This window comes from Rhinolophus hipposideros (assembly GCF_964194185.1).
Source record: "Rhinolophus hipposideros genome assembly, chromosome: 3".
Classification (NCBI taxonomy): Eukaryota; Metazoa; Chordata; class Mammalia; order Chiroptera; family Rhinolophidae; genus Rhinolophus; species Rhinolophus hipposideros.
Window position 1 is genome coordinate 72,211,297 of NC_138049.1, and position 15,548 is coordinate 72,226,844.

Below are 15,548 nucleotides of genomic sequence, written 5' to 3' on the forward strand. Positions count from 1 at the left end.
ATTACCTTTATAGGCCATGGTCCAACAGCTCCTCCTTGGGGTTTTTTCCTTCCCTGGAACTTTTCCTCACACAGACCACAAGGGGATGGGGTGACAGAAGACTTGGGCACAAACAGGCATGTTCTTGGCAACACTCAGCTTCACTGAGCTTCCTCATCTGCAAAGTGAGCAAATTAATCAAGAAGGTCTATAAAATATGTTCTGGCTCTAAAATTTTATCAAAAATGTAAAATCTTACTTATGGATAAAATAAAACTCTGAAGCCATTAGTTAGTTTGAAATTTCCAGCGCTAAAGATTTTGAAGGCCAAGAGGTTATTAGTTAAATGAATGAATGAATGATGAATGAATGAATGTTGTCTTAATTACCAGGAAGGGTACACAGCAACCAAAAACTAATCTAGGTGATTTGAAGTCTCCTTATCTGTAGACTGGTCCTGAATACATGAATAACATGAGAAAAGCAAATAATTGATTAAATAGGTACATTGGTTCTTCAAATATACCTGGTTCAGGTCCCCCAAATTTGGATAAAGTCCTTTTTGCAATGTTGCCTTATTGTGTTCTGTTTTGCTTTACTGGTGCTAAGACCATGCCTGGCTAGGCTGAAGGAAATTGCAATGAACAGAAACCTTTTTGGAATGGGAAACTCATATTTGGTTATCACACATTTCATATTACTCTTCAAAAGGGCATAATCCGTGCATTGTCAGCTTTCCATGTACATATATTTCTCCACTGCAGAGAGGGAAATGGAGCCTCTGACTGTTCCCTTCTGGCTTCTGTTTTTGAGACTAAAGTCCTGAGCGCAAATTTTCTGACAGCTGTGATTTATCAAACCAGACCCTGGGCATCAATTACCTGGGTTATCAGAGCAAATATGAGATATTTCCCAAATAGTGGCAAAGATTCCATAACATGGCCAGCTTTACAAACTGAGTCAAGAAAGCCAGTTCACATTAGCCAGGCCGGGAATCTCAACTTGCAGAAAAATACAACTTCACATAGACTTTTAACAGGCCTACCATACTTGTTTAACAGGCCTACCATACCGGGAAACCCCAAAAAATGTTTTCAAGGGCCTGCTCTTGCCTACTGTTCTCACTCAGCCCCTGCACTCTCGCTTCTTCCACCACAAGGAGGCGCTAGATCAGGTCATTGAACATAGAGGCTCCTTGGAATTCTCACCACAAAAGATGCCCCTCAACAACCGATTCACAGAGCTTCTCTGGTCAGTCAATTTGGCAAAGCAGCTAAGTTCTCTGATTGAAGAGTCACAATAGATATTAGCTTATTAATGACCCTAAGAGGTTTAAAAGTAAAAAGACAAGGAGGTAAGGTTGGAGGGACAGGAAGAAAGAGAACAAAGGAAAGAGAAAGAAACCTGTTATATTTATGTCACCCTGCCTTTTTTTTTTGACTTACTTAGCTACCAAATTTCTTTTCAGTATAAAATTTATTAAGTCTGCTGAATTAGAGCTCTGAAAATATTCCCACTTGGGAAATACGACCACATTATCCCTGAAATTATCCTAATTCTGAAAATTCTATTTCCATATCTTCTAAAACACAATTTGGTCATACCCCTCCCTCACTCAAAAATCCACTGTGGCTCCCACTGCCTGTAAAGTCCAAATTCCTTAGGACAGCTTTCAAGACTTAGCAGAGCTTGGCCTTAACTGACCTTTCCAGTTTTATTTCCCTTCCTTCTGTCTACTGGTCTTTTCTCCCCCTAAACTGGGCTTCCCCCCACCACCCCCGGCTCCATCTTCACACCTGTGGTTTCCTACCTCTGTGTCTCTGCCCATGCTGCTGGATCCAGTTGGAATGTCTCTGTCAGTCTTTGCACATACAAATGCAACTCACTTTAAATACTCAGTTCAAACAATCCTCTCCATGGTGATCTCTTCTCTAACTAACATTTACAGCTCGTATTTAGGGCTCTTATGCCAGATAAGGTACTGGGCTTCTTGTGTAGGAGTATTCTGTACCTTCCCCCAGGCTTCCTGGAAGAATGGCCTTACACACGGCTTCCTGTCCCTAGTTCCTTGCACATAATAGGTGCTCATTGACAGAATAATCTGAAGGAAAAGTGGCTGATGTGATTCAACAGCAAACCCTCCTAAGGCAGAAACAGCAATGTGGCCTGTTGTGGTTTTGTCATCAGCATGTGAGGACTCAGGCCACTCACTTTTCTGCCTGAGAGGTCAGTGTGCTCGGCTTTACAAAGACAGAAAGACTGGCAGGAGCCACAGGCCTCCCAGAGCTAAACAGTCTGAGATTCTCTTGATTTATAATCCACTTTACAAAGAATTTCAGACAGTCCTACACAATTAAGAACATAGTAAAAGAGAATAATTAATGACAAAAAAAAAAAAGAACCAACTAGAGGTCTATTTGAATTTTAATACAGGAAAAACAGTTAATCCAAAAGAAAGAATCTCTAACATTAGAGCCTTCAGGATCAGCAAGTGATTATAAAAAAAGATATTTTTTAAATGAGAAAATCATCCTGAGTTCTCAAAACGGTCCACATAAATGACTACTGTTTTATGAGGTATACCTGATCTTAAATATATGTTTACAGCTCATCTCTGCAAAAAATACTCACCTTAAAAAATAGCAGACAGAAAAATCTTAATTCTCTAATGCAGTGGTTATCAAAATGTGCTCGCTAGATCAGATGCATCAGCTTCACTTAGGACCTCCTTAGAAATACAAATTTTGGGTCCCCATCCCAACCGCTTGCATCAGAAACTCTGAGGATGGGGCCAGGAATCTGCGTTTTAACAAGGTCTCCGGATGATGCGCATGCACAACAAAGTTAGTTATAATTACGCTTGGAGCTAAATATGTTATCACCTGTGTCTATAAACTCATTTTTCCAAGATACAGAAATGTGTGATTCTCTTTTCACTCCAGTCTGCTATCACTACTGTACGACCCACTCCAAAATGGGGTGATAGCAAATATATTTGGTCTCTTGCCTTTGACGTCTGCCAATTCTACTGCTCAGGCACCCATGCATTCATTAAAATCTCCCCATTTCTTCCAGCTGATCAAGCAGATCCCTGCAAATTCTTGGCCTGTGGTGAATTTGCCCAGTGTGTAAAGAATGAGTGGACTGAGGAAGCAGAGTGTCACTGCAGACCAGGGTATGAGAGCCAGGAGCACCTGGCCCAGGAGGAAGCTGGGCCCCTGTGCTCCTGGAGAGGAAGGTAAGGTCATCCAGGGAAAGGGAGCTCCGTGCAGGTACGTCAAGCACACTAACTTTATAGACCCAATAATTTGTTACTCATAATTCTGAGCACCCTTTCATTAGAATGAATTCCTACAGTACCCATGGTTCTCAAACTTCAGCGAGCATCAGAATCTCCCAGAGGAGGACTTGTCAAAACACACATGGACCCTGCTAGGCTCTGTTCTGATGCTATAGACCTGGGTAGGACACAGGTAAGGCTGATTCTGCTGGTCCAAGGACCATCCTTGGAGTCTACCTCTCTAAGTGTTTCTATAATATTTAATTAAGACCAATAAGTGAAGAAAAAAGAGCCTGTGTTAGCTTTAAGAAAGAATACCACGTGGTCTACTTTAGTTGGTGTGGTGTGTGTCTGTGTATGTGTGCGTTACTTGGTTTTTTTCCCTGTCTGCAAACACAATAGCTTTCATCATAAGAAAACTGGACAATATAGAACATTATGAAGAAGAAGACAGAAGTCATGTGCAATTCATGACATGAACTGCTATTATCTTTTGGTGTACATGTTTATGTAGAATCTTCATATAGAATTTTCTAAAGCAAAATGGAATCACCCAGGTTTCTTGTTTTGTAGTCAGCTTTTTGATGTAGAACATTCCATGTCACTAAATATTTTCTGTAGCATCATAGTTAATGATTACATAGTAGCCCATTCTATAGATGTGCTATGATATATTTCATCAATCTTTTATTTCCAACAGAAAGGTTAAGAGAAGCACTTTAGGAGAAAGGAAAGGTGAGATATAATTGATCTTCTATTTACAAACCAGACTTTAGAGTATAGGTTGCCCTATGAACAAACAAGGAAGGCAAAGATTCCTAATTTTTCCACACATCCTGTGACACCCAAATAAGATCCACACTGTAGACAAGTCTTCTGCCTGAGCCTGTCCTGCCTTTCCCAGTCATGAGCTTCCAGTCACATACACCTGAACGTTTCCTCAGTGTTGTTCACCTCAGACCATGTCTTTATTAGATCATCCTGTTTTGTTTCGGGTTTTTTACTATCCTCTTACTGATTCTAGTGACCACAGTCCCTGTTTTCCCATCAGGGGATGCGTGGCAATCTACTTCCACACTCAATCAACAAGAAACAAGAGAGATGTAACCTTTTCTTGATGAAACATACCCTGTTCCTTCAATGTATTAACACTTTGAAGAAAACTACCCAATAGTGGTTAAAAAACAGTATTCTAGAGTCAGACAAAGTGTGATTAAATTTTTGACTTAGTAATTTACTAATCAGGTGGCCTTGGACAAATTCCTTACTCTTCTAAACCTCAATTTCGTCATTGGATAATGAGACTAATAAAACCCACTTGCTGGACTAATACAAGGGGTACATGAAATTATGTTTATAAAACATTTTTACAATGAACATAAAGAACAGCGCATCCCTTCAGGTAAGTGAGGATTATGATGACACTATCAATTTTCTCCAAGTTAATCCCAATTAAAATCCCAACAAGAGTCTTTATGGAATTTGATATTCTGGTTCTAAAGCTCCTCTGGAAATGAAAATGTACGAAAGAAAATCTGGAAGTACAATGATAGGAAGGATGATCTGTAAGATAGCAATACATAAAATAATATTTAGAACATTAAGATAGACAGAGATTGACACTAGGTAAGTAGAACAAACATAAGCCCTAAATAGACCCTTATAAATTAGAGAATTTTATTTTAACAAGCATTTCAAGTCAGTAGGGAAAGTATGGACTGGTCACTAATGGTTAGAGTACAATTGGCCTTCCATTCAGAAAAAAATAAAATTAGTTTCTTATGCTCAAGTCAATTCTCTACTGAAGAACTGAGTCAAACCTAAAAGCAAAACTATGAAAGTATGAGAAAAAATATTTTTTACAATATTTCTATAATGTTGGGCTAAAAAAAAAGAAACCTTTCCAAATTAAGACACCAATCCCAGAAGACATTAAGAAGAGGACTTCCATGGGGGGAAAAGTACCATAAATAAAATTAACAGATAAACAACAAGGTAGGAGAAAAATATTTACTACCTATTCATATCTTTAAAAGATGAACATCCATAGTAAAAAGAGTTCATACATATCAATAAGATACACATACTAATACTAAAATGAGCAAAGAAAACACAGAGGTGCAATTTAGAGAAGAAATCCAAATGACCAATAAAACATAGAAAAAGATGCTCAATCTCACTGTGATCATGGAAATCAAAGACAATAAGGAGGCATATTTTATTGCTAATGAGTTTAGCAAAAGAAGGAAGGTCAATAACATCAGAGAAAACTAGTTCTAGCAAGTACTGCTGGTGGGTGTATAAACTGGAAATACCTTTTTTCAAGAAATATTTATTACTATCTATAAAATTTTTAATATGACTCAGATACTCTACTTTTAAAAAATTATTCTTACAAAAGTATTGCACTTGTGCACTAAGATAGCTGTATAAAAATATGAACAGCATCATATACTTTTAATTATATTAGGTTCAACCACATGTCATTGCTATTTTATCACTAACAAATCATCAAATATTGGCAATTTTGTATGGCTCAATCAAATATGTAAGTAAAAACATAGCAAATACATGGAATAAAAGGTACACTCATCTATCTTTCCAGTTAACAGTGGAAAAGAGTGGAAGTGGGGTCAAAGTTTATTAATAATGAGAGTATGTTCATGTATCACTTATGTAATTTATTAATAATGAGAGTATGTTCATGTATCACTTATGTAATTTAAAAGAAAAGGAGGAGAGGAAGAAAGGGTGAACACGCAAGGTCCTAGTAAAATAAGTAAGGAGAATGGGATTACATGTGGCTTTTATGAAGAACAATCTATTGTTTTTATTTTAATCAGCCCTATTTGCTATTTCAGATGGCTGTACAATTTGTAATTTTAAACATCCGTCTTTCTTAAGAAATACCACTTTTTAATTTTATCAAATTTATTGGGCTGACATTGGTTAATATCACTTTAATGCTAGTTTGTCATAAGTGAGAACACTAGAGCAAGGCACAGGATGATCAGGAAATGAACAGATCTTATGAAAGTTTGCGGGGCTCTGCTCCCCGACCTGTGCCTGCCATTGGGGGGATAATATGGACTTCCAGTACCCAAATACACAGGAATAAGATTCTCCTTACACCAATTCAACAAACACTTTTGAGTACCCATGTGTAGTCACTGTGTTAGATGCTAGGCAATAGATAAGAAGGGAGGAAAAGAGGAGGAAGGAAGATGGGAAGGAAGGAAAGAAGGAGGGAGAGAAAGATACTCAATTTCTTTTGGGGAAAAAAGAAATATCCCCACCTCAAGTCTGCCCTTTCCTACTCCTTGATTCAAGATTCCTTTCTAAACGGCAAATGTTAAACCCTGATGTCCTCAGCATCAGGACAAACCCCATCACCCCCATGAGCTGCTTCAGAAGGACTCTCAGTGGAGAAGAAACCTGAGCACAGTGGTGCTGAGTTGGGCCTGGATCCCTCGCCACCTGCTCCCCCTCCCAGCGGTTATTTCTGTTCCTCACAAGATGCCATCATTTATGTGACGCTGAAAATTTACTTCTGTGAGGATCAGATGACAAATTAAGACCTAATCAACCATAGATTAAGACAATGATTAAGATTAGAGGCTTTAAAGTTACGGTAGACCCAAGTTCAAATTCAAGCTCTACCCCTAACTAGTGAACTTGAGCAACATTTCCCCCCCTTTAAGTCTCAAGTTTCTCATGTTTATAATAGGGATAATAGGAATAAAGTCACAAGTTTATGTAAGGAAGGAATCAGATGCTCCTTAGTGTAAACTCTCAGCTGCTAGCATTATTGGAGCTGTTTGATAATTATAAAAAAAGGGCAGCCCTGTAAAAAATAAGGATATAAAAACTGAGATTCCCTACCTGGCACTGAAACCTAAACTCAGAAGCAAATCAGTTGAGGATACTCAATGTTGTAATTTTGAAAGCAGCATTGTCTAAAGAATTATAAAGTTGGCTGCATTTCTGTCACTCTACCTGAAAGTGAAGAAAGAGATAGGTAAAACATATTGAGGGAAAGTGCCTTACTGAGAAGATGAGTCCAATGACATACAATGAGCATTTTCAATTGGTTCAGTTCTTTGTCATTTTACTGCTAACTCATTGTCATTTGTTATATTTTCACCTTTATTTTTCCTCCTATTCTTTTCCTCCGTTCAATATTTATGAGCATAGTCCATATATTTTTCATTTCATTCAATTTCAGATATTCTCTACATAGATTCAGTTGTACTAGGAACTTGGCAAAATTCTCCCAAAAATAAACAAATTTTCCATTTCAAAGGTCCCTGCTTTGGCTTAATGATTTTTACTTTTATTAATCACAATTATCATTACACATACAGAGAAAATAAAAATCTAGAGCTAGCAGAGTAAATTATTTGACTTTTCCTCCTCAGATCTAAAAATTTTCACTTCGTCCTTGAATTTAATAGACTTAATTTGTTCTCTATGACATTATTTATAATAATGAAATTTTTTTTTCAAATATAGGGGCTACATTAATTAAATGATGATACAAAGTAACACTTCTGAGGAGGTCTTAATAATATGGAAGTACTTGTTTTAACTACAGTAAGATCACAGGTTTACTTACATACTACACCTTAAAGATGAGGGGGAAAGGTCAATTTTTACCTTTAGTAGCTGTTCCTCACTTCCACTTTGAGCCCTTTATCCACTGTATTGGGGAGGTGGGAGCCAGGAGAAAGGGGTTGGAGTTTAATATAGTATAATCCAGTTTAGGCAACTCAGTTTTCTTGACATATATATCCAGACTAAAAGATCCTTTTCCCTTCCCTTCTGCTCTTCTCCAAGGTGGTATCTGCATGTATGGGAGTGCGGGGACTCTCTTTATCTCGCCAGGTCTTTTGGGAAGTTTTTATTCCTGTATTCCCCTCACCTGTGATCTCTTGGGTCTAACCACAGGAGTCTGCCTGTACCCTGGTATTCTCAGAGCCCCTAAATCGCCCAACTAGGACAAGCAGGGACCAAAAACGCTGCCTTAGCTTGTGGTAGGAGGAACAAGGAACTTGTTACTCAACCTTCTGAAACTCTCTCTCTCTCCTCTCTTTTCTGCCTCTTCCCATCAAGCACTGAGCCAGATAAAATTTTCCCTCTTTCCTATACCCACCTCCCCCTTTCCCTGAAATTGTAATAGACAGACTGTTGTGAAAAAGAAAACAAGTTTACTGATAAGGGAGCATATATCAGAAAGTACCCCTAAAAATTATACCCATTTTATAATGTAAAGAGGGAAAAAGCAAGGTGCAAAATGTGTATACACTATCATCAAAAATCATATAATATGTATATAGACAAGTCTGGAATTATATACATCAAGTTTTAAAATAATTTGTATTTTTAAATTGCATGAACAAAATGTTGTTACAGAGTTGTGTTTTAGTAACCACAACTCAGAACTTGAAAATAATTCCACTTCTTCCAAGACGAATGTCATGCAGGGTGCCATGCGAGGTCTCTGGTTCTGCTCCCCACATTAGAATGCAGGACATGGTGAGGCCAAAAAGGAACACCCATGGAGCCATAGATCGGGAGTCATACCACTATATTCTCACTGGCAGCTGGGTTGGAGACACAGGAAGCAGACGCCACACGATCCACAATCTGCCGTCCACTCTTTCTCTGCCAACCAACCTCGCTTGTTTGCTAACTGCAATCCGCTCTTGCTAGCTCAGCCACCATCTTATTGCTAGCCCCCTTTTTCTGCTAGTGTAGCTACGGCAGTTATATTAGTGGCCAATGGCTCACTGGTTACAGCTGACGACCAATTAGCCACAGATGATGGCCAGCCAATCACAGTTAATTGCCATTTACTACCTGAGCCAGCACCTTTTCACGTCAGGGCGAGAGCCTGGAAACTGCACTCCTGGCTCTGTCCCCACAATGAACTTATCACTCATCTTTCATATGAGCTTTCTTTGATCCTTCTGAGACCACAGCCTAAGAAACAGTAAGCCAACTGGAAGGCAAAACTGAGGGGAGATGCAGAAAACATAGTTCCTCCAACTCTAACAAAGTCACCTGCAAAAACGCCTTATCCATTCTCACTTGTCATAATAATTTTAAAACCAAAACAGTAGAAAGTTTAGTTGCTGTTAATGTTGATAAGCCCAGGAAAGAAGATATCATGTTTTTGCTTTCTTTTGTAAGTCACTAAATCACTCTAAAAGTCAAGCATACAAAAGTAGTGTTAAAAAGTTCCAACATCAGCAAAATAACAAGGTAAACTCATACTTTCATATGTTGGTTTTAAGTACTGAATTTTGAAGGAAATTTAAAACATTTCTGGGCCTGACTCTTGTTTTAAATAGAGATAAGTAAAAGCACTTTTCCTTTACTAGCCAAGCCTTTTAATTTAGTATTTTAAGGGGTTGGGGTGTGGGGGAAGGCATTTCCTGGTGTAAGAGGGGTAAATACAGATGACTGGCATTAATTGAAATGTGTAGACAAAACAATAAAATCACAGAAACAATCCAAGTATTTTATAATATCCTTAAGGTTAATATAATATTCTTATAAAAATATACATGTGATTTATCAAATGTCTTTCAACAAGGTTGAAATTTTCATGATAATTTACATTCCTGGAACAGAATCACTTTATGTATATTCTTATAAAATATCTTCTTTGATTTTAAATAATTGGCTAAAGCAAAAATATGTAGAAAAATATGTAGAAGAAATGATTCGTGAAGAGTAACTTCAAAAATTCCTAAGTTCATCCTCAGATAAATGTTCCTTCCAGTCCTAGATAACTCTTTTAAAGCACTCATCCATTCAATCAACTTATTTTACTAAAATAATTTTATTTTACAAAGGGAAATAACTTATCTATAACCAGGTTAAATGTAGCCTACATTGAGCTTTTTCAAAATGATTTTTGGGGAAATACTTTGGACAATTTTTAGCCTAAAATTATCTAGTTTCAAAAAATTCTACCTAGTCTTTGATGGTAAAATTGAGTGATAATCAGCCAGTGTCTACTCTACCTGAGATCTGTAGTGTTAGATGGAAACAAACATATCAAAGCTTGCACTTAAAACAAGTTATTACAGTTATACAACCTACAATCAAGAAGGAGACTGAAGCAATCACACCATTTGCTAATCATATCATGTATCCAAGTGCAACCTGGGAATAATGTAAGCTATTTTGACATCTGAAGCAAAGATCATTGGAAAGACAGAAAAAGTTCAGACTCAAGCCATAAAATGACAATGGCACACACTATATGATATTGATAAAATGCCCAGGAGAGGCAGACACCAAAAAAATCCTGAAGTATCCAGTAGAATTAAGGACCACAATTCAAATGAAGAAGCAGCATGGAATATTGATGTCTGCTATGGTTGGAAGGGAACATGGTGACTTTAATTTACCAACTATTTGTCTTCCCTGCTTCAAGAGATGGTCCGACCTGAGAATATAAATAGGTTTAAGAAGAGATGGAAGAAGAAATCCAAATTGGTAGGGTAGAAAAACACTCTGCTTTCCTCCTCCTGTGACCACATTAAAATTACAACTAAATTCTCAAACAATCAACCACTTGAAGTCTAGCTGAAGAGAAGTTTTAATTTTACAACTAAGGATCTAAAGAATTGAGACTGATAGGATGGGCAGAGACATGGAACGGGCACCCTGAAACCTCCATGGGGCAGTTGAGAATTGGAAGGAATATCTCAGCCACGGAGGTTTCCCTGGAAGGAGCAAGGGACTCCAGCCCCACACCAGGCTCCCCAACATGGAGTACTTGTTCTGGGAAGAGAAGCCACCACAACATAATGATGTCTGCTATGGCTGTGAAAAACTGGGGAATCTGACCATCAGGGTGGGATGGAAGGCTGTGGAAAACCCATACATCCTTTTAAAGGATCCAAGCAGAGCCTCACTTGCAGCCACTCACCCTGGGCTCTGGCAGAGGGACAGTGACTCAAGAGGCATCAGAGACATATGGGGAGAGTCTGAGTTGTGTGGCTTTGAAAAAAGGACTGGAGGGACAGTTGCCATTTTCCCTGAGGATGCCTCCTTTCATGCAGCCAGCAGGTGGGCACCATCTTTCCTGTGTTGAGCCCTCCCCCACAGGCCAAATATGAATCTGAATTGGTCTGGTGAGCTCCGCTACCTCCACCCTCATGACTCCCTGGCACCCTGTTCCACTTAATTTGCCCAATGTCAGAAGCACTTTCTCAGTGAGCAGCCAGCCCCGCCTCAATTGCACTCTTTCTTGGACAACTGTCAAGGATCTGTGTGCCTCGGCAGGCAGTGACTTGCCTCGGTGTGCTCCAAGACTTTTGCTGAGTAGCTCCAGACTCAGCACTGGCACCAAACCAGAATCTACATTAATCACCTAAATACAACTCATCCCACCCTAGTGACTCTCTGAGACCCCGCCTACCCAACTCACATACCACACCAGACTTTATCAGCCGCTGAGCCTTACAGGAGCAGGCAGATGGCAGCAGGATTTGGAATGTCCTGGCTTTTTGCAGAGCTACCCCAGGTCTGGTACTTGTAGCAGTCATACTCAGTTCACAGTGTGGCCTCTTCCATGTGCCTCCAGCGTTAGCACAGGCAGTGAACAACTGCAGATCACATTGCAGCTCCTACCAGATAGTCCCAGCTGGTTACAGGCAGTGGGTGACATGGGCCTGTACCAGAGTCCCTCCCAAGGGGCTCCAGGATCAATATACTTGAAGGTTGGCTTCACACCCTACCAGAGCACAGCCCAATTAGCCCCACAAGTGGCACACACAAAGGGCAGTCTCAACAGGCACCAGAGCCCACTGGTGCAAATCCCATTCGGTGGAGTAAGCCTCCTGCACAGGAGGGCACACACAGCCCATACCAGGGACATGTCTGCAGCACCTGGCTCAGGTGACCAGGGAGCCTATGGCACTGGCCCCACAAGGTACCTACTACCTAAGGCTACCCAGCCAAAACTGGGAGACAAAGCAGATCTACCTAACACACAGAAACAAACACAGAGAGGCAGCCAAAAAGAGGAAACACAGAAATACCCCCCAAATGAAAAAACAGGAGAAAACTCCAGAAAAAAAGAACTAAACAAAAATGGAGGCAAGCAAACTACTAAATACAGAGTTCAAAACAATGGTTGCTCAAGGAACTTTGTGAGAACTTCAACAAAGAGAGAGCAAGTATAAAAAAGGACATAGAAATCATAACAAAGAACCAGTCGGAAGTGAAGAACACAATAACTGAAATGAAGAATGCACTAGAAGGAATCACTGGAAGACTAGATGAAACAGAGGATTGAATCAGTGATTTGGAAAACAAGGTAGCAAAAACACCAAAGCAGAACAGCAAAAAGATTTTTTAAAATGAGCATAGGGACCTCTGGGACAACATCAAGCATACCCACATTTATATAATAGGGTACCAAAAGAAGACAGAAAGCAAGGGATTGAAAACCTATTTGAAGAAATAATGACTGAAAACTTCTATCCTGGCAAAGGAAATCGATATACTAGTTTAGGAAGCACAGAGTCCCAAACAAGATGACCCTAAACAGACCCACACCAAGGCAGATCGTAATTAAAATGGCAAAGGTTAAAGACAAAGAGAGAATCCTAAAAGCAGCAAGAGAAAGGCAACTAGGTACCTACAAGGGAGTTCCCATAAGATTGTCAGCTGATTTCTCAACAGTAACTTTGCAGGCCAGAAGGGATTGGCACGAAATACTCAATGTGATGAAAAGCTAGGACCTACAACCAAGACTACTCCACCCAGCAAAGTTATCATTTAGAATTGAAAGACAGGAAGGAGAACTGACTCTGGGTGGTGAACACACAATGGGATTTATAGATGATGTAATACAGAATTGTACACCTGAAACCTATGTAACTTTACTAACAATTTTCACCCCAATAAACATTAAAAAAAATATTAATAATAATTTAAAAATTGAAGGACAAAGAGCTTCCCAGACAAGAGAAAACTAATGGAGTTCAACACCAAAACCAGTATTACAAGAAATGTTAAAGGAACTTCTTTAAGAAGAGGAACAAAAAGGTAAAAAATATGAGTAATAAAATGGCAATAACTGCATATTTATTAACAATGACTTTCAATGTAAATGGATTAAATGCTTTAATCAAAAGACATAGTGTGGCTGAACGGATAAAAAAAACAAAACCCTTACATATCCTCCTTACAAAATTCACTTCATATTGAAAGACACACATACTCTGAAAGTAAAGTGATAGAAAAAGATATTTCTTGAAAATGGAAACAAACAAAAAAAAGCTGTGGTAGCAATACTTATACCAGACACAAAATAGACTTTAAAACAAATTCTAAAACAAGAGACAAAGAAGGACCCAGTAATCCCTCTTCTGGGATTACTGGAAACCCAAAATGCTACTTCAAGGAGATGTGTGCGTTCCAATGTTCATTGCAGTGTTGTTTACAATGGCCAAGATGTGGAGGCATCCTGTGTGTCTGTCAATGGATGAATGGATAAAGAGGAGGTGGTGCATATATACAGTGGAATATTGCTCAGCCATGGAAGGAAATGGGTTCTTGCCATAGCAGCCTGGATGGGCCTGGAGGGTATTGTGCTGAGTGGAGTATGTCAGACAGCAAAAGACAGATGCGATGTGATTTCACTTATATGTGGAATCTAAAGAACAAAACAAATAAACAAACAAAACAGAATCAAACTCATAGATACAGAGAACATTCTGATAGTTGAGGGATGAGGGTTGGGGATCAGTTAAAAGGGGAAGGGATTAAAAAGTACAAATTAGTTGTTAAAAGTAGTCATAGGGATGTAGGACATATCATAAGGAATATAGTTAATATTGTAATAACTATGCATGGTGTTAGATGGGTACTAGATTTATCGGGTGATAGAAGGGATGGGGGCTGGGGAACAGGGTGAAATACGTGAGGGATTAAGTACAAATTGATAGTTACAAAATGGTCATGGGGATGTAAAGCATAGGAAATATAGTCAATAATATGGTAATAACTGTGTGTAGTGCCAGGTGGGTACTAGACTAGTCAGGGGGATCACTTCTTAAATTACATAAATGTCTAACCACTATGCTGTACACCTGAAATTAATACAAAATGATACTGAATGTCAACTATAATTGAAGAATTAAAAAAGGGGGGGAAAGGTGAAGGAAAATAAGAGGTTCACATTTACAGGTATAAAACAAGTAAGTCATGGGGATGTAATGTACTACATTAGAAATATAGTCAATAATATTGTGATAGCGTGGTACAGTGTCAGATGGTTGCTGGACTTATGGTGATCACCTCTTTAGGTATGTAAATGTTGAACAACTATGGTGTACACCTGAAACTAATATATTGTATGTTAGCTATATTTTAATAAAAATAATTTTTAAAAGAAAGAGGAAATGGATTTCTATTAGGTTAAAAGATTAGAACTATTTTGGGGGGGCATCTTCAATCTTTCAAAAAAGCAAGCATAATGCTCTCCTCCACCAGCAGAGGTAATTTTTGAAATGAACCAATGATTTGACCTTGGATGGCATTTCTTAAGCTCTTAAAATTATTTCTCTTCCAGATAACTCAGAAAAAAATTCTGAATTACTGACTATAGGATATGAAGAATTTAACCCTCAAGACTGGAAAGGAAATTAAAACCCGAAAATGTACAGATTATCATTTAATCTATCTCAAGAGAGATGGCTTGCTTTCTCAAAGAAAATTGTATCCACTCTGTCAAAATTCTGCAAACATAGGCAGGCATATTCACTGGTCATCGGAAGCCAGGCATATAGTCAACCCTGAGAACTAGCACACACTGTTTCATAGAGAAAAATTGTGTACTTGATGACTGGTATATTCTGAGGAAAAAGATGCTTATCTTTCAAAACCCCAAACACAAGCAGTGAAACAGTTTGACCATTCCTGGATAATAGTCAAGATAATAGTAAAGCAGGTTTGCTTTCAGCTGCTCATGGATAATTTACACACGTGCAACTTACTGTTTGTTGGGTCTGGGATGGCGTGGTGAACAATATTGGGTAGCAAAGCTCTTCATATGCTAGAATGCACATCAAAGTTGACTACTTATGCAAGGAGATGCAGGTCTCTAAATGTGTGGATGTATACAGTATGTAAACACTGGTGAGGGTATATATGCTCCACATTTCAATGTTTGTAGCTATGCGCACGCACATGCGCGCACGCGCACACACACTTTCAGTTCTTTGGCACGTTAGTTGTACAAGAAATTACTGCTTACACAGAT

At 38.8% G+C, this 15,548-nt stretch overlaps 1 protein-coding gene across 1 annotated transcript in view; it reads left to right on the forward strand.

The window, feature by feature from the left end:
• The window catches only part of IMPG1 (interphotoreceptor matrix proteoglycan 1), a gene marked incomplete at both ends in the record, with an annotated part of 119,761 nt that extends 104,826 nt beyond the window's left edge, over positions 1–14,935 (forward strand). Inside the window, 3 exons of the mRNA XM_081042014.1 lie at positions 3,055–3,217; positions 3,960–3,994; positions 14,868–14,935. Of these exons, the coding sequence (XP_080898140.1) occupies positions 3,055–3,217; positions 3,960–3,994; positions 14,868–14,935 (266 nt within the window). The remainder of the gene's footprint in view (positions 1–3,054; positions 3,218–3,959; positions 3,995–14,867) is intronic.
• Positions 14,936–15,548: the final 613 nt, after the last annotated feature.